Source organism: Rhinoraja longicauda, chromosome 31, assembly GCF_053455715.1.
Source record: "Rhinoraja longicauda isolate Sanriku21f chromosome 31, sRhiLon1.1, whole genome shotgun sequence".
NCBI lineage: Eukaryota > Metazoa > Chordata > Chondrichthyes > Rajiformes > Arhynchobatidae > Rhinoraja > Rhinoraja longicauda.
The window spans coordinates 5,921,707-5,942,361 of NC_135983.1; the positions used below are offsets into that span (position 1 = coordinate 5,921,707).

The following is a 20,655-nucleotide window of genomic DNA, read 5'->3' on the forward strand; positions in this document are numbered from 1 at the left end:
TTGGTGTTCTCTAATGATCTGTCTGTACTACGATTTTTCATTAATCTTAACAGTTTGTTGGTTTATTTGAACCCTGTGAATGCTATACCAGCTGGGTTTTGAAATCTGAAGAACTCTAAGGTGTGCGCTTAGGTGAATCTGCACATGCATAAGGTGGCTACACACACGCAGAAGGAGTCCATAACTGGTGGGAGGGTTGCATGTCTGATTGTATAGTTTGTGAACATAGGTAGATGTGTGCAGTGCATCAAACAGAAGGGTGTGTGCAAGATACAGGTCTCAGAGAAGCGTAAAGTGTGCATGCATGTGCATGCAGATAAAATGCAACATCTGTAAATCAACTCTTTACCAAAAAGATGGTAGTTATGGATGGAGCTAAAGATCCATTTTCCCTTACCAAAGCAGTTTACCTTTGCAAGCCTCTCCATCAAATAATGTGTTACTAACCGCAGCTGGCAGGTTAGAGTGGCAAGGCACTGTGGGACTCTCTCACTATGATCACTTACTTGAGAGAAGCATTCCTACTATCTCCATTACAATCATGTTCCCATTTTACATTTGTAAGTATAAAACCTCAGCAAATGTGAATTTTCTGTGGAAGCAGACAATTTTGTCGATGTTACATTTGCTCACACTTCCACTGTGTTACTTTAATCGTTAGTATATGGAAGAATTGTGAGAGAACAGTTAGAATATTCATTTTAGGCTATCTGTTCATCAAAAAATAAATATTCTTTAATTGAAGCCTTCATGTGGGAGAATCAAAATATAATCGTTAAAGATCTTAAACAACAAGACATTAAAAACACTGATCGTTCACCTTACAGAGGGAATTTGACCCACGTCATTGTACTAAATGCACATTTGAAGCTATGGCTGCATGTATCTGCCACAAAAAAAAAAAGCTTTACTGCATTTTAAAAATGGCGCATAAAAATTAATCTCTGCAAATGTGCGCTGAGTAGGAAAAAATAATTGAAAATTCTTAGCAAGATTATATTCCCTCAAGAAATTAAAGCTCTAGTGGAAAAGTACTTCACCCTTTGCTAAATGAAGTAATTAGGGATAGGATGAGATTAAAAGAGCTTACAAGTAGGCTTACAAGTAGGAGCGCTGAGTCTGAGGATTGGGACAATGTTAAAATAAGCAAAGTAGACCAAAATATTGAAAATTTGAATGTCTGTGTAAGCTAGCAGGGAATGTGAAAATATATTATAGAAGCCCCTATAATAAGGGTAAGCATGGTTCATTCAAATTACTGGAATACCAAAATGGCTGTGACATTAAAGAAGAATTTTGTATTTTTCTCTGCAGAAGATATCAAATATAAAGCATTCCAGATAAAAGAGTAGAAATTTAAAAAAAACTAAACCCCTGTTTCTGGATGTAGTCCAGTAACTTTACTACTACACAACAGCTGCAGGTTAAGGAGCCAGACTTTTTGGACTGAGGTCAGAAGGACTTTCTTCACACACAGGGCTGAAAGTCTTTCGAATTTTATGAATACCCAATCATTGTGCGGCGTAGTGGCGCAGCGGTAGAGCTGCTGCCTCACAGCTGCTGCCGGAGACCCGGGTTGGATCCTGACAATGGGTGCTGTCTGTGTGGAGTTTGTATACTGTGTGACCATGTGGGTTTTCTCTAGGTGCACCATTTTCCTCCCACATTCGTGCAAGTTTGTAGGTTAATTGGCTACTGTAAATTGCCCCTAGTGTGTAGAATGCGAACATAGGAAAACATAGAACTAGCATATGGGTAATCGATGGGGGGTGTGGACTCAAAGGGCAGAACGGTGTTTCCTCGCTGATTTCTAAACTAAATTAAACAAAACATAGAGAATATTGAAGACCAAGAATGGCAGAATTTTGGATTTCATTTCATTGGAATGCATGGATGAGGATTGGGGTAGTGATCATTTAGAAAGGAAAAGTAAGATTAATAAATGAGTGCAGTCTCTTTCATTAAATTTGCTTCCTCACCAAAGAATCACAAAGAAAAATGTTACTCGTTGCTGTTGGAACAAATTTGTTCTTTCCACCTTTATAAACGGTCTGAATTGGGTGAAGTTCAAAGTTATATTCTTAGCTGTTAATTGACTACATTTGTTTTTATTTGCCTAAACACTTATGAAACCAGCTCCAATTTTTAACACTGCCAACTTTAGATTTGTAAAAGTTATATAATGTAGGTTAATGGATACCCTTTCAGCAATATTAATTTCCAGGAAACTTCTGCTTTAACACAAAACATTTGCAAACAGCATTTAGTTTAAGAAAATAACATCTTAATCAGTGGGCATTCCTATTAGCAGAGTAGTATTGTAGATTAAACCCGCTTTTAAAACTCTCCCTTGCAAAAGAGTAGCTTATGGACTAAACCAAAGATGTAACACAATTTCACATCATTTCCATTAAGCAAATACACAAGATTAATGAATAAAATTTAATAGAAATGGGTTATTCACTCAGCAGAAATTAACTTTTCAGTACATCTTTTACAGATGATTCTTTCAAACCTCAGTTGAAACAATTGGAATAATATTAATTAATTAGTTAACCTCAAGCTGGTTTCTAATTATGCTTCTGAAAGTTCCTCTGGAGGTTAAGTTGATCATTATGTCAAAAATAGAACAGAAGCCATGAATAGTTAAAGCACAATCCATTTAACCCTCAGCCACATTGTGATAAATATATTATGAGCTGTAATATTGATATGCAAGACTCAGTAGTCCAGGATCACTGTTTGTGTCACCTCAACCAACATATTCTATCACTCTGAGTTTAGAAGCAAACTCAATACTCGTGACACCTAGCAAGCACCTTGATAGGTATAAATAGAGTAGCTGTCATGACCAGTCGTAAAATATGATATATATGTCCATAAGTGAGGCCGACTGGGTAACTCACGAGCACAAAGTCACAAGTGAGCAATGGTCAGTCTCACAAGTCAGAACACAGATCATGTTTCCCAGATACCTCTGATTACCCTGAACTATAACATCAGGTTTTCTTTAAATTATTTTAATTCCAGTGTATAATTTAAAGATAAATCTTCAAATAGAGATTATTTTGCAAGAAAAAGCAAGATCAGGATATTTTCTTTCATCAAGTATGCATCCTCACTGGAACTTTCAAATCTGATGACATACCACCACTTGAAAACCTCCCAAACAGGAAATTCTAAATTAAATTGTTAAAAGCAAGGAGTTATAGATGCTGGTTTCCACAAAAGGACACAAAGTGCTGGAGTAACTCAGCTAGTTTCGGGTCAAGACCCTACCCAAAATGTCACCCATAGACGTTCTCCAGAGACGCTGCCTGACCCAGCAGTTTGTGGCCTTTTGTCTAATTATTAAATTCCCATTGTAGTCAGATCCCCAAATTCATTTACCAAAGCATCACAAAACAAATATGAACCTTAAATGTTTCAGTATAAACAAGGAGCAAAAATAAATGATTAGCTAATTACAACATGGCCCAGCTACACTTCTTGCTGAAGAGAAGCAGCTCTGAGACTATTGTTAGAAGCAGTACTTGTGGCAGAAATGGCATGATTATTGTATGGCTTACAATTGCATGATTATTGTATGGATATTGTAGGCTATTGTATGAAATTAAAATCTGGAGCTAAACAAAAAATATTAGCAAGTATTTCTGTTTAATTATACTATATTACTATTTTAAACTTTGCAAACGTTTAATTCAGGAGTTGCTTGAATAGCCAGCTAACTGTGCAACCTCAAAATTTATTGTGCTCATAAATACTAATTTGAAGAAATCTGTTAATTCAGTACCGTTTGCAAGTTTACATTATTTTGTTAACCTGCTTATTTCTTCATCTAATTAACTATGATATTAAAATCAGAGAATGAATGAGATGGAGCAGTAACAACTCATCCTTTGGTTTTATTGAAATCATCAGCCTACATAGTGGATTCATGATGTCTTGGCTTAGCATGAAGATTCACACTGAGCAAAGGCTTAAAATCAGCTTCACCAATATACTTCCAATATTTTTAAATTTGAGCAAACACGTTCCTTTGGAATACATTCAGAAGTTGTGGGCGGCCCAACTTACTTGTGATACTGTGATGCTGCACTTCTTTGCCAGCTCTTCTTTGGCTTCTTCACTGGGATATGGATTGCTGAGATGCGAGTAAAAATACTCATTCAAGACCTCTGTTGCTTGTTTGCTGAAATTACGTCGTTTTCGTCTGAAAACATTAAAGATAGGTTTTGAATTTTCTTCCGACTTGACATTAAGCAATTGCAATTCAATTTGACATCTTTACAACTTTTATTGAGTAAGTAATTGATTAATCGTGAATCAAATTAAAGTTGGAATACATTATGTACAGGATAATACATTTTCCCACACTTCAGTCAAAAACCACAATATAATATCAACATTCATATTAAAGGAGTTTATAAAATCTGCATTGTTCACTCAAGGACCAAAAAAATGTGATACAAAAATAACACCAACTAATAAAGGAACAACCAATAATTGAATTGGATCTGAAAAGAACCATTAAACTGCATTGGGGCACTTTATGAATGTAACATGATTAGATACTCAAAGGCAGCTTTACAATTTATCTCTTTAAATTCTGCAAGCAACGTAGTTCTCGGCTACGAAGGTTGTGGCTTTCAATCTATATTGTACTGAAATTATATTCACAATCTGCTTTTCTGTGGGAATCATCGCCAAAGAGGCAATGTGCCTTTGGAGAGACTTGTTCTGGTGCCCTTCAGAATCGATTTTGCAGTGCTTCTGGAGAGATCGGACGGAGGGCAATTCTGCCTTCTCCATGATACTTAACACTGCATTAACCCCACACTGCACTGCCCTTTTGGTTTCTCGGCAGTGTTACAATGAATGCTCACTCCAGCATAGCTCGCTGCATCTCCCCAGGGTGGCATTCATCTCTCCTTTGTGTGACCATTCTTATTTCCTTGTTTACATACTGTTCCCTTCAAATAAATCATTTAAAAAATGCACATCTGCTCAATTTAAGTTGTATAAAGGAATCCAAATTCTCTAAAGGCATTTTCCAATTGCTTATAATTATTTTAATTTACCACACCTGCTGATGACCTGGCTGCCAGTGAAATTATTCAGTTTGTTTCAGCCTCTAACTGTCTACAGGTGCAAGTTGCTGTATTAAGAGAACGTGCACATACAACAAACCAGCAGAGATCATGTAACTCAGCTGTAGAGTGTGACAAAGATTTTTAAAAGGCAGGTGTTCATAACGGGGACTATAACAACTATAACATGGTCTGAAGAGGGGTCTTGACCTGAAACGTCACCTGTCCATGTTCTCCTGGGGATACTGCCTGACCCGCTGAGTTACTCCAGCACTTTGTGTTTTTTTAAACTATAACATTATTGTCGTGCTTAGTTCACAATTTTAGTAATAAGCTGCCAATATTCCCACTGTCACAGTACTGCAACAAGTTGTCAGAGAGAAATATGGTGAAGTCAAAAATTTAATCGTTAAAAACCATTCATTCTAAAATCAATTAAATGGCACACTGCAAAATCAACATTATTCTCAAGAACAAAAGTACAGAATGTTTGTTTCCAATCACCTTATTTTGATAATGCACTCCACACTTTTCTTTCCCTATTGAATTGCACTCAAATAATATCTGATTAAAATGAAACCCAAATGTATTGAAAATAAAAACATTGAAACAATAGAACCGAAAATATTTTATTAGCTATTAATTACAAAATATTTTCTGACCCAAATGTGGACATAGGCATTTAAAATGTGCAGAAAATCAACACATAAAATGATTGGACTATATGGGTGGCCAAGCATGTTGTGAATTACATGCATCTCTGCTAAGGTTGAAAACACTTGCACCAATTTTATGATCTGTCAAATTTATATTCAATACACAAAATATCTACGGGAAAGCTTTTATTAACTGCAGCTGCATGCTATTCTATCCTCTTGATAGCAGAAGGTTTGGGTTATTTTATCCAATTCTTGACCGAGTGGCATGCTCATCCATCAATTTTAATCGTACACTGAAAGCCTGCATGGAACCCAATCTGAGCTTTCAAAAGCCAAAGATATTGAGAGGAAGCATCTGAATTCAAATCAGGAAACACTGGACTGATCGTATAATATTTTGTCATTTGGAAAAGGATGTATTTTTAAGTTATTTGGTTCAGGGGTTGCGTTCTTCTGTAAAATAACTGGCTGTTCTTCTCTTGGGCTCACTTTCAAACAGAATTGTGCATGTGGATCGTGTGCAGCCAGTGAGAAGAGGTTTGTATATGCTTTAGGATTTTACTGAGAGAATTGTCACCAATGAACGAGAAGATTGCGAGTTCAATTCCCACTTCAGGACCTCAGCATAATCTTGTCTGATATCTGAAAGCAGTACAAAGACAGCGTAGCACTGTCAAGTGCTGTAGATGTAGGCATTGACTGCTTGTTCAAGTGAATGAAAAACGTTCCCACTGCATTTTCCTGAACAGCAAGACTATTTTCTTCCCTCCCGTCCAACATTCCCAAGGAATAACCTCAAAACAGCCACCAAACAAACCATTATCCTAATTTTGTGTGATTATTTGTGCAAATTTAGCTTAAAAAATGTCAACTACTTCAAAAGTAATTCACTGGAAGTAAACCGCTTAACATAAAACAATACAGTATAGGAGCAACCCCTTCAGCCCATGATGTCCTTGTCAATCGTGATGCACGTTTAAACTGTACGTGTTCCTTCACATTGTCAAAATCCCTCCATTCCCTGCCTCTTGTACACTGCTTTTTTAGTTTAATTTTGAAATACAGCGCGGAAACAGGCCATTCGGCACACCAAGACTGCGCCAACCAGCGATCCCCGCACACCAACACTATCTTAGGGACAATTTACAATTATACCAAACCATTTAACCTACATCTTTGGAGTGTGGGAGGAAACCGGAGACCCCAGAGAAAACCCACGCAGGTCATGGGGAGAAAGTACAAACTCCGTACACACACGCATCCAGTCAGGATCAAACCCGGGTCCCTGGCGCTGTAAGACAGCATCTCTACCACTGCGCCACCATGCCACCCACTATTGTATCTGCTTCTATACCTTCTCTGGCAGCATATTTCAAACACCAACTAATTTCTGTGTAAAAACCTTGCTTCATTAGTCTCCATTAAACTTTCTACCTCTCAGCTTCAAGCATTGACCTCTAGTATTTGACATTCCCACTTTGGCTTGTCCTCAGGGCATGAAAACTGTGATGTTCATTTATTATTTTTTTTAGACAACCTGTGCTTGCACTGATGCATTTGATGCTCATGGATTCAAAAATAAATGTTAATCTATGGCTTTTACGTGATTAAAGAGGTTTACTATTACTTGGATACGTCCTTATCTCATGCCATTGTCTCTGCTGTTCTGGATGTCACACATTCCTTATCTGTTCATCACCACTGTTTAACACATAGAGCTCCTTTAAGATGGAAACAACAGGATTATAATTCATAAGCTTCAGAGAGTTGCAATATTAAAAAATAGTATCCCTTTGTCAATATAAAACCTATTAATACAAAGCCCAATTGGAAATGTTGTCCGCTAGGAAAGCAGAACATATATCCTCAAGTCACTTTCGTTGGTAAAGTGCAACGCTTGGCCCTCCTCAGGTGCCAGGTCTGCAGGGAAACAAATTCAATCCCTGATCAGGAGTGCTAAAAGCACGACATGGTGGTGCCTGCACTTTGCACTGCCCCCAAAATACATTCCGTTGAGTACAATTCACTGACAAGACTACACAACCCTATTAGCCCTGAAGATTGGGAATATTTTAGAAACAAAGAACTCCACATGCTGGTTTACAAAAGAAGGCACAAAGTGCTGGAGTAACTCAGCGGGTCAGGCAGCATCTCCAAAGAACATGGATAGGTGACGTTTCGGCTCTAAGAAGGGTCCCGGCCCGGAACGTCGCCTATCCATGTTCTCCAGAGATGCTGCCTGACCCGCTGAGTTACTCCAGCACTCTGTGAAACGCACCTATCCATGTTCTCCAGAGATGCTGCCTGACCCGCTGAGTTACTTCACCATGTTGTTTATATTGCCCGGTGCGGCTTGGCCGCTGGACTTAACATCGCCCGGTGTGGCCGCGGGACGTTTCAGTGCCCGGTGCGGCTTGGCCGCTGGACTTAACATCGTCAGCGCTGTTCGGCCGCGGGACGTTTCAGTGCCCGGTGCGGCTCGGCCATTGGACTTAACATCGCCCGGTGTGGCCGCGGGACGTTTCGGTGCCCGGGGCGGCTCGGCCGGGGGGCCTTCCATCCCCTTGCGGGGGCTGTGCGTGTCGTTTGCCTCGGTAGGGGTCGAGCTGCCTGTCCGTGGGTGCGGGGGGAAGAGAGGGGAAGTTTTGTTGCCTCCATCACAGTGAGGGGGTGTTTGGAGTCACTGTGATGGATGTTTGTGTTGGGGTCGGGTGTCCTGTGTTCTTTTCTTTTTGCTGTATTTTGTGTGACTGCTGAAATTTCGCTCGGTGTTGTGCCGAGTGACAATAAAGTGTTGTTATGTTATATTTTAGTTGGACGGTGATTTAGTATTATTCTATCTCTCCTTTCATCAAGCAAATAGTTTTGATATATACTTTCAAACTAAACTGCGCAAACATTAACGGGGCTTGCAATCAAACTAATAAATGCTCTTTAATTCCTATGCATAGGAAACTCATCTAAAGTGAACTAAAGCAGTTCAGAAATAAAATTACAAGGAACACGTAAATGAAACAATTGTTATAAAATATATATTTTGGTTAAATCCTTTAATAAAATGGTTAATCTGCAGTATGGGTAATAGTGCCTTTATATTGTACTGCTGTAATTATGTACATTGTAGAGCTAGTTTCAGAAATTGCAGTTTAGAGCTTAATACTGCATTTATGCTGGTGCTCTTGGTTTCAGATTGTTGGCTTTAGTATCAGTTCCTATTTACACTGCTTGACTGCAACTCCAATTCCCCTACCCAGGAGAGAGCTTGGTGTATGCTTGGTTACACGCCTGCACAGAGCTCCTCTCCTAGGAGTTAACATTTAAATGTTTAGAGAGCATGGATAGTAGTGTCTGCACTCTGTGAACACTTAAATTAACTCCAGGTAGCTTTACAAGGTACCCTTGAGAGCCAAGGACTCCCACGGGAGACTTTTTAAAAACTATTTTACCAGCACACTGGAATTCTAATGCATGCACCCTAAAATATCAATTTTAATCAAGTTCACCACCGAGGTAACATAAACACAGTATGCCTTTTAAGGGTAAGCATAATGTAAAAAGACTTCAACTTTTATACATTTCTTGTAAAATTTACTGTTTTACTGTCATTATTTTGAGTGATCAGGTCACAGAGCTGATGTCTGAAATGTGCTCATTTCTCTTGCTGAGCATTGGGCCACTGCAGAACAGCCAGATTGCACATTCAGCTTATTCAAGAGCATGTGGCAACTATCAATTTTTTCTTACCCTTTTGAGAGATAATTAGAACTACACTTCATGATGTTCAGCATCTAAATTGTTAGAATTTACTAAGATCTGCAAAGCTTGAAGGAACAAATTACATACAATGAAACAAGCTCATCCAAGATTAACATCTTAAATCACTACACAATTTCCAGGGATGCTCAAATCAGTAGTTTTACAAGCACAAATCCAAAAGGTGAAATTAATGACATTTCGTGGACCAGGATCCTGAGTTTCCCAAAAATAGTACTCAGTTTCTTCACACCCTTCACTTTCTCCATGTTTAAAAGTAATTTTCATTGGTAAAAATACAGTATAATATTGAGTTGCTGAAATTCCATGACAATCCTTTGTATTTGTTACATTTTGAAGAGAATATTGCTTCCGAGGCGATGAAGCCAAAAATGTCCTCCCAGTCTCCCCAGAATACAGTACTACAGTGGGGAGTGCCAAGGTCACATGGATGTAATTTCTAGCAGCCTGCAAAGGGTTGCTGACAGGTTAATGGAACAATTCATTGTTTGTCAATGTACAGGCTGAGAAGAATAGTACTACGTAAGACAGCGCCAACAAGGCAAACTCATTCCAATGAACAATTCAGAACGGTCGGATCAGAAAATTAGGACTATCCAGGGGAAAAAACTCCCTCCTGCAAGAGCAATGATAAACTGGAATGGATCTCGTACAACTGAATGATGATGAGCCAGTTATTGAACCGGGACCAAAATTCTGTCCTCACATGCCCTGTGCCAAACCTCAGCCCAGGATCATCAACAGTTTCCAATTACATGGTTTCTTTAATGCAGCCATGTATCCCAAGACACTTTATAGAAGTGAATATACATTGGAGCTATAAACACACTTCAGAAGGTGATAGGGCAGATGATCAAAATGCTAGTCAAAGACACGTGTGCTGATTTTAGAGGATTAAAGGGAAGTATAGAAGAAGGGCTTGACGAAGGAAATTCTGGGGCTCATGGTCTTGGCAACTGATGGCAAGTATCTGTCATCAAGCAATTACATTACTTTGAAAATGATCAAGAAGTCAGATGTAGAAGCATGCAATAACCTCAAAAGAGAGAGTAAAGAAGAGATTGCACTCAGATGCAGAGGTAAGATTACACTGTGATTTAAAAATAAGGTTGCGAGTTTAAAAATAGAACTAATTTAAGATCAGTTAGCACAGGATGGCGACTTGGAGACTGATTTAGTTTGCATTAACTCTCAAAGGCAGCAGAGTTCTGAATGATGCTGTAGTTTACTGAGAATGAAATTACCCAAATGTTGTGAAGAGGTAATAAAAGAATGGATTCAGCAGACAAATTGGTTATGTTGACACAATGCTCTTCAGTGCTTGTGACCAAATTTCTCCTTCAGAGTTTTCCCTACCACTCCATCAATGGCTGTTGTGGGATCAATCCACCATGGTATCACAGATGTGGATTTTGTACTTTGCTGAAGAGACCACCCCAGGAAGCTCTAAAGAGATTTTAACATACATGTTTATTAATTTTAGTGCACAATCCTTCCTGATATTTCATAATCTCTCTATAGTCTTTGATGCAGGTCACCACACCATTCGACCTCCAAAGCCTCTATGTTGACAATGCTGGTGCTGCCCTTGCCTAGTATGACATTTTTCCATAGTTACACAAGAATCTCTTCCAATAGGTTCTCACTTCAGTGTCAAACAAAACACAAAATTGGAAACAGGCTGCTGAGCCTGAGGGAGTGGAATGGAATCGACAGTGAGAGAAGAGAATTTGTGAATGTGGTAGTTTTTTGTTTTGAAGAGTTAACTGGAGGAAATTGTGGTTCAGAAGGCTAGATATCAAACGAGCAATCTGATGGCACCGGAGAATGAAAAGGTCAAGATGGAGGGGGAAGAAATAGAGCTGGGTGTCACCAGCACATGATGCCGATTGGCAACATATAAATGAAAAATAGGAAAGGTTAAGGCTGAAAACACAAAGAGTTGGAGTAACTTAGCAGGTCAGGCAACACCTGTGAAGGGAATAGATAAGAGATGTTCGGGTTGGAACCCTTCTTTTGATGATGAAGGTTGACTGATTTCTGACTGATGTCGGAAGAGTCCCAACCTAAAATGTCATCTATCCATTCCCTCCACAGATGCTGACTGACCTACTGTATTACTCCAGAACTTTGTATTTTGCTCAAGATTCCAGCATTTTCATCCCTTGTGTCACCAAAGGTTAAGGCTAAATGATTGTGGCAGAAGGGTTGGGGGTCGGGGGTGGGGAGGGGATGTGAGAATAGAGCCAAAAGAAGCCATCACCCATCACAAGGAATTATTTGTAAACTCTAGAGGTAAGAGAAGCAAGAGGCAAGCCCTCTCAACATGGTGTTGGAAGTAGTAGTTGGAGCGGTTAACAGTGTTAAGAGCTACTTGCAGTGCAGGAACAGTAATGTTTATAATAAGCAGAACTGTGTTTGTTATTTTATGTGTCAGGGCATTTGATGAAAACGGAGATACGGGCAGCGTAGAAGCTGTGTCACGGACGGCAGTTAGCACTGCTACCTCCCAGCTCCAGTCCTGACCTCCAGTGTTGTCTACACCAGTAGATTTCTAATATTTTGGAAGAATCCTTTGATCACCACTGTGTGCACATTCTCCGTATTAACTGCATGGGTTTCTCCATCTGAAAGATGTGGGTTAATTTGGCTGCTGCAAAAATTACCCGATGGTGCAATTAAATGGTAAAAAGAGCTGAAGAAGTGTTGATGGTCATACAAAAGAGAATAAATTGCAGGGTACACAGGACACAGGATTGGGACTGGTGGGATTGCTCTGCTGAAGCTGGCATTGGACTCATTGGGCTGAATAACATCTTACTGCTTCATAGTGAAGAAGTAACTTCTCTTTGAGAGTCAGACGTCATGCTTACTCAAGCTTGTTTAATTCAGAAGATACTGATTTGGGCTATTTTTTTAAATTGTTGACTTCCGCACACAGTAAAATGATGTAGGATTGGACTATAGAATAATGCTGCCCATTGCAATTGGTTGCTTTACTGTCCAACTGAACACGAGTGATCAAGGATGCAGGACCTCTGGAATGATGCCTAGAACATCTTTCTTGAAGTCTGTGTAGCTTGGAAGACAATTTCAGGGTGAGTCATTTGGTCTGGATTTTGCTAAAGATTGAAAAGAGGACAAGCAAACAAAGCAGGTCAGGCAGCATCTCGGGAGAGAAGGAATGGGTAACGTTTCGGGTCGAGACCCTTCTTCAGACTGATGTCAGGGGGGCGGGACAAAGGAAGGATATAGGTGGAGACAGGAAGATAGAGGGAGATCTGGGAAGGAGGAGGGGAAGGGAGGGATAAAGGAGCTATCTGAAGTTGGAGAAGTCGTCGTTCATACCACCGGGCTGCAAACTGCCCAGGCGAAATATGAGGTGCTGCTCCTCCAATTTCCGGCGGGCCTCAATATGGCACTGGAGGAGGCCCATGACAGAAAGGTCAGACTGGGAATGGGAGGGGGAGTTAAAGTGCTCGGCCACCGGGAGATCAGTTTTGTTAATGCCGACCGAGCGCAGGTGTTCAACGAAGCGATCGCCGAGCCTGCGCTTGGTTTCGCCGATGTCCCGCCCCCCTGACATCAGTCTGAAGAAGGGTCTCGACCCGAAACGTTACCCATTCCTTCTCTCCCGAGATGCTGCCTGACCTGCTGAGTTACTCCAGCATTTTGTGAATAAATCGATTTGTACCAGCATCTGCAGTTATTTTCTTATAAGCAAACAAAGCAACGGAGTAGATCGGTCAGAGCATGTGATGTTTATGGTCCAGGCGAATTCTGTTCACTGTTTCTATTCCCCGATCTATCCCTCCCCCCCACCCCCACCCCCACCCCCATTGCTTTGTTTGCTTGTCCTCTTTTCTATCTTTAGTAAACTCCACTGATATTTATAAAATTGGAGGAAAGGAAAAATAGGAACCACTCAAGAAAATGGGTGAAAAATACAAAATCACTTGAGAAATAAAATTTTCAGAACAGCATCTTAAACCAAATTCTACTGCACAGTATTAGACACAATTTTCTGAGAATCTCAGGATTAAAGGAATAATAATGATGGAAGATAGATGTATGGAGTGCAATTTTATCAACCTGATAAGAAGGAAAGCCACAGGATTCAGGGACTTCAATGGACATGTTGTATAATAGTGCTGCACTCAATTCCATTACATTTTCCAAAAAGTGGATTTAGTTTAAAAATGCCGAAGTGTTATGGAGAGATGCGGCATAGCAAAAGCCCCTTTAGCTCACTGAGTCCACGCTCGCTATCAATCACCCATTTGCACTAATCCTGCATTAATCCTACATTCCTATCAATGCTCTCCAGATTCAATCACTCGATAACAATTTGGTAATTTACACAGGTCAATTAATATCACAATTTACACATCATTGAGTATACACGCGTGGTTTCACGGAGAACTTGCAAACTCCATACAGACAGCACCTGATGTGCGCATTTAAGTGAGGTGATGGAGGTGAGGTGGGTCTCTGGCAGCAACTCTACCAGCCATGCCACTCTGCTGCACATTGTTACTACTTCATGTACACTTGTGCTGATCAAAAACATTAGCAGAAAATCAGGAAAAGAATCTGCACAGCAGCTCCCCATCAATATCCCATTTGCTGAAATACCAGTCAAAGGTTCCTCAGTTATAGAATAAAACAATGCAGAAACTGGCCCTTTGGCCCACCAAGTCCATACCGAGCCTCAAGTACCCATCTATACAAATCACATGTTCCAGCACTTTGCCCAAAGCCTTCTATGCCATAGAGATTTAAGTGTACATATTTCCACCACCCTTTCAGGCAATTGTTCCAGACTGCAACCATCCTCTGCATTGAAAAATTCTCCATCCTGGTAAATCTCCTCTGCATCCTCTCCAGTGCATCCACTGGCGACCTGTACTGTGGCTACTAGAACTACACGTAGTGTTCCAGCTGAGGCCTAAATGATGTTTTATATAACTGTACCATAAACTCCCTACTTCTGTATTTTAAGTCCCAGCTAATGAAGGAAAGTATCTTAAATGACTTGTTAACTACCTTTGCATCCAGAATGCCCTCTTACCACCCCCCCCCCCCCCCAAAGAAAATAGATGGTTGCTTATTTGGCTATTCCAGACTGAAGTTAAAGGAAATGTGGGGAGATTAAAATGGTATTGGTGCAGGTTAGTATAGATTAGCAGGTTTTGATAGTCAGACTGACTCAAGAAGACAAACGAACTTCTTTCCATGTGGAAATAAGTACATTTTCATAAATGATCCAGGTAAAGGAGGTTTAAATTCCTCTTAAAATTGGAATACTCATTTATAATTAGCAATTTGCTAACAAAACCACTTGATGTTATTTATTAATTATGGAAATAGGAGCATGTTTTAAATATTTTGTTAAGTGTAATTATACTCCAAGGATGCTTTTATGAAATTAGCAGCCAAATCTCATCAAATTGCATTAAAGCATGGTTGATCAACTCTTCTAAGCCATTTTCACATTTGGTGGTTTCTGCCTTCTGATTTACAACATCTGCTGCACTATTTGGGACCCAGTTCTGGACAGATTGACTCTGATCATAATCTTGAAGGTTTGTGTATTTGCAAATAACATGATTTTTCAGCAGTGTGCACACGTGGAAGTATTGGCATAAATCTGCAGTGGTACATGTCCATTCAATGAATGTTAATAAAGTTATGGGCTCAGCAGATCAGAAAGCCTCTTCACACTGACACAAGGACAATGTGCCGTGTTATAATGCTAGGCTACAATTCAACTTAGTGGATGTGCATCAAGTTTTGGTTACTGCTTACCTCAGTAAATCTACTATGTTTATCTGCAGATTAGTGTGTGAGGAACCAGTGGCACTTATAGTTTTTATTACACCAACAATGACAGTATAGTCTATGAAAAAGAAATACCTGGCATCAAGAAATCGTGACCGCAAGATCATAACTGCTTCGCACGTGCTCTGCTTTAGCTGCATTTGAATTGAACTGAACTTTCGATGGATGATGTTGACCATCCTTTCGATCTCCTTTGGTGAAATGGGACGTGTTCGGCTCTGTTCTCGTAGAAGGTTCATCACATGTGTAGTAAACTCATTACATGCCTGCAACAGAAAGAATATGCAAGTTAAATGATGGTTTCAATCTCCTGCAAAATGTACCACATGATACCTCAGAAGTTTCTTTCTGGGTACAATACAATTTAAAATAAGGCTGATACCCAGAAGTGTATTCCTACTAGTAACGTTAAATGTGCATTGCATCCTGTCACAGAAATCCATGGAAATAAATTCCCAAAGCCAGGCATGTGAGTAAGGTAAAAAAAAAAAAAGGAAAAGAGCCAAGCGTACAACGGGGGTCAAAAAATGGAAAAATTTACACACAGAATTACCAGTTTCAAGCCTCTTTTAGTGTATTTCAAAGTAAAAACAGACGTTACAAAATAATGTGAATATGTCACTGGATACTAATAACATTTTGAAGTAAATTTGTACATTAATTGATAATCAGCCCAAAATGGTGGTAATTGTTTTTTCTGCTGTGTTTTATATTTTAACCCTGTCTTAATTAATTTAGTTATATAATCTTGCACTTAAATTTAATATTTATTCATTACAGTTCCATCACTGATTTTCCGGCACTCTTGGTTCCAGAGCTTTGCTGGTTTATCCAGCAGGCCAAGGAAGTTGGCTATGAGGATAGATATGCTGGCTCCAGCTAGGCTGGAGTTCCAGAGCCCCGGCCGCAGGTTGCAAATTCAACCCACCGATCGGTCATGGAAGAGCTGATGAGGTCGGGATTGGCTGCCTTGCCCAGCCTGGGTGCCACATTTTCGGGGAGACTTCCAGGGCGCCGGTGGATTTCCCGCGGAACCCCTAGCGACCTCTAGTGGCCGAATTGACAAATTGGCCATGGAAGTCCCGATGAGGTCGAGATTGGCTGCCTTGCCCAGCCTAGGTGCCATATTTTCAGGGAGACTTCCGGGGCGCGTGGGGGATTTCTCGCGGAACCCATAGCGACCTCTAGCGGAACCCTAGTGTCTATACATCTTTTTTTTTTTCAATCCGATTTCTCCGTTTATTTGGCAAAGTGAAAAACGCAGATATCATGCAAAAAGCGCGGAAAATGGATTTTTAAAATGTGGAAATCCGCGGAAACTTCACATGCCTGCAAAACAACACACGTGATGCTGGTACTATGAATATACTCTATTATTATTATTGACCAAGGTTAAATTTCAGCTGTTGAGATCTAATCCCTGCCAGGGGAAAAGGGTAGGATTATTTTGCGACAGCATTAAAATTCCTGTTTTCCAAGCCTCAAGATCATATTTAAGTTTTCTTAATTTTGTGCTCCAGGCCGTTTGACTCCCTTTGCTTAAACAGGGTTGCTCAGTTCATAACTGGTTAATTTTTCTTGCTAAATTTCCTTTGTTGAATTGCTTAATACAAATTAGACAAGTCCACCTTTTTGCTGCTTCAAATTTTAGGCAATGATTTCCTGAATCAGAACCAAAAATAATTCACAATAGCCATTCAGAACATTGATCAAAAGTAAAGCCTTCTAAGCTGCAGTATCTTTTACTCCTATATCATGGTTAATTTTAGCAGAAGCTTTGTGTTGTTAATTTGTATACAATGGCATCTGAAAATTCAAGTAAAAAGATGTAAAAAAGAAAAATCACTGATGTAACCACTACATTTTTTTCAAATTCATCTGATATCACAGTAATACTGAGCATGGGATAACACCCTGAAGGCTTTGTCTCTGCAGACCTGGAAAGGATAGAACCAATTTTGTACATTATCACAAAAATACATGACAGGAACATATACAACATGTGCTGTAGTCAGAGGTTATAGTAGCCCAAGGACACCAGTGTTTGTTGGGGTACTAAATTTCAAATTCAGTGGTCACGATTCTAATAAAAGTTAGAGAATTCACTCAAACAGTAATAATTTCCAGATGCACAGGCTGAAAGTATTTAATCACACCCTGCAGTAAAGGTTAGGGGGAAATCTGGCTCTGTGAACCCCTGCTATCTAATGGTACAAGCTCCATTCCAACACCTGATTTACAGTAACTACATTTATCAGCCCTCTCTAATAGCATGTCTGTAAAATCCCTCTTAACAACATGCAACAGTTTCACCCGCATGAGAGAACGAACAATATATTTTTTTAAATAGGGTTATTCCCAAGTATTCTTGCACTTAGAACAGAGCAAGGAGAGTTGCTGAACTTCAACAAGGACTCAAAATGAGCAACTGTAGGCCAACTACGTCCAATTTCACATCTAATTCCAAACCTTTCTTAGATTGCTAGGCCCGGCATGGACAAAAACCCTTCACCATTCTTCCAGCTAATCAACTGAGAAATCCACATGGATACATATGTTATTTGTCCAGAGTATGACTTTTAGTTTTCCCTTCATCGGAAGGTTATCAACAGCTAGAGTTTGGTAACGTGGCCTGAAATGTATGCAAAGCTACTCCCAATAACATCTCCTCCAGAATTATCATTTTCACTCACGTTTTACTATCCTCTTTCGTCAGGTCATCTCATTTTTACCACTTAACTCTCTTCAGTTTTGTTATTCAGTTTTAGTGTCTGCAACATTTTGCTTTTGATTTAACTTGTTGAAGTTACCCTGCAAGAAAACAAGCCATTTACCTAAAGGAAGCATTTTAGTGTTGTCCAGCCAGAACCACCTCATGTAACGTTTAGGGGAAGCTAGAGGCTCAAAACAGGCTTCCAAATACTGCTGATTTATCTGGCTTAACTATCCAATTACTTTGACTATTCTGCAATAGTTTCAATCTACAGTCACCAGCCGGTCCATCTTGGACCCAGCTTTTTCCTTAAAACAATGCATAACCTGCCTTTCTGGTATTATTGGCAAAGGAAGTGTGAAGTATTATTACCCCTGCTTACTGTGACAGGCAAGTGAAACCAGGTTTTGTGATATATGTGCTCAACATTATCTTTGCTTTTGGATTACTCGTCATGGCAAAAAGAGCAAAATTGTGTGTTTAGCTGCTGATATTTCCTACTTAACACAATATTAGTTAGAAATGTATTATTTTATGAACTGGGCAGCTAAGGATATCAAGAGGTTTGTATGTGGCACTAACACTGGATTGTCGATACCAGTGGGTCAAAGAGTGCCTAACAAATCCAATTTTGAGTGGTGAATGAGCAGTTGTGGATCACACAAGTGGGAATGAGTACGACATTACTAAACAAAAGAGGCACTGCAAAATAAAGAGCCTACACCTACATGTAAATACTAAAGACTACTTTGAATATGACTAGTCAAATATCATAAACCTGTATTAAATGAGCAAATTTATGAATGCAAAATGTGATTTGCTATTGGGCATTTTCCCACTGACGCATGCAACTCCTCTAAACCAGCAATTCATGTATGATTAATTAGAATATTTCATTTATACTGTGTGCACTTTAGCTCATTACTCTAAGTAAAATTTGTTAAGTATTTACATTTAGATAATTAAAATCTGGTTACACCCTTAAGAAACATGTATGCTCTTCAGGCAAAAGCTTTTGTGACTACTTACAGTAAATTACCAATTTAAATTACATCACTGCCTGCCTCCACATAGTCTCATTGATGCTGCATTTTGTACCGGGGAGACTGCTGTAAATCAGACAGCACTTGCCCTTTAAGGAGCTAGTTTCCAACATCATTTCTTCTAACACTCTCTCAGATTTTAAAAGAAATAAATCATCAACCAGTGTCACAGAATTACTTCGCTGCACGACAGACTCAAAAGACAATGGAGGAAAGAAATTGGGATTGTTAGCGGCCATTTTATGAGTGCCAGAGTGTCCTAAGAGTTCCAAAATATTATCCTCGATACACACGCCTAATGGTGGGACAATAGGCACCTGATGCCATTGTTTTCAGCATAGATGACTATTCAATGTAAATACACATTGAAGGCCAATCATGGCATTAAACAGGATTCAATGTTGATCCAACAGCATAGCAGCATTCTGGAGTTCAGCTAACACCCTCTCTGAAGAAGGATCTTGACCCCAAAACATCACCCATTCCTTCTATCCAGAGATGCTGCCTGTCCCACTGAGTTACTCTAGCATTTTGCGTCTACCCTCTCTTAACCTTTCTTGAAATCATGTTGAGACAGGAAAACCATTCGACCATTTCTACAAAAAAATAAAATTTTATATACAACTCTGGATTTTAGTGTCATGGGCTATGCCAGTACTTAAAGCCCATCTCTAACTGCCCCTGAACCAAGTGGTCTGTGGAGCCATTTCACAGAGCTGTTAAGAGTCAACTGCATTGCAATGGTATGGAGTCATGTAAAGGCCAGGTCAAATAAGGGTGGGAGATTTATTTCCCTAAAGAACATTGGCAAATCAGATGCATTTTTACAACAATCATATAAATTCACGGTCATTAAAACTGATTATATATTTATTATGGATTTAAGTATGAATTTAAGCTTTCTAACTGTGTTGGGGTTCAAAATTTTGTATATCCTAAATATATTTAAAACAATAGTCTGGGACTTTTCCTACCCTTATCAAAGACATGTAGATTAGTTATTGCTTGATTCCGATCAGTTATTTTCACAATTCGACAGATGCTCTCCACCGTTGGAGCACTGGGAGTCAATGCCAAATGTTGAAGGATTTCTTGCCAATCGTAAGGCATTTGTACAAACCAAATGTCCCTAAACACTTTCCTACAACCATCAGGTTCTTGAACCAACCTGCACACCCCTACGTCACCAATTGAACACTCCTTGCATTATCTAGGACTGGTTTTCTAATTATGGTTTGCACAAATGTCTTGCCTATTTCAGAAGTTTTTGCACTGTATTGTAGATGTTACATATAATTTATGTAGAATTTGTTTTCTGTGTCGCCCGAATCTATGTGCCTGTGATGCTGCGGCAAGCAAGACTTTCATTGTACCTATGCCTCTCCATTCATTGTACCTATGCCTCTCCATTCATTGTACCTATGCCTCTCCATTCATTGTACCTATGCTTCTCCATTCTTGTGGATATGACAATAAACTCAACTTGAGGTAAAGTAAGAGTAAGAGTTTGTGGCAGCACATAAGGATGGCGGTGT

General features: G+C 39.5%; 1 protein-coding gene across 6 annotated transcripts in view; it reads right to left on the reverse strand.

Annotated features, from left to right (window-relative positions):
- pbx3b (pre-B-cell leukemia homeobox 3b) overlaps positions 1-20,655 on the reverse strand; it is a 166,156-nt gene that overhangs the window by 17,990 nt on the left and 127,511 nt on the right. For all 6 annotated transcript variants that reach the window (XR_013549212.1, XM_078426453.1, XM_078426452.1 and 3 more), the window contains 2 exons: positions 15,440-15,630; positions 4,078-4,213 (listed from right to left, as the gene is read on the reverse strand). Coding sequence is in view for 5 of the 6 variants with exons in the window: in XM_078426453.1 (XP_078282579.1) it covers positions 4,078-4,213; positions 15,440-15,630 (327 nt within the window). In the remaining variant the exon portion in view is untranslated. The remainder of the gene's footprint in view (positions 1-4,077; positions 4,214-15,439; positions 15,631-20,655) is intronic.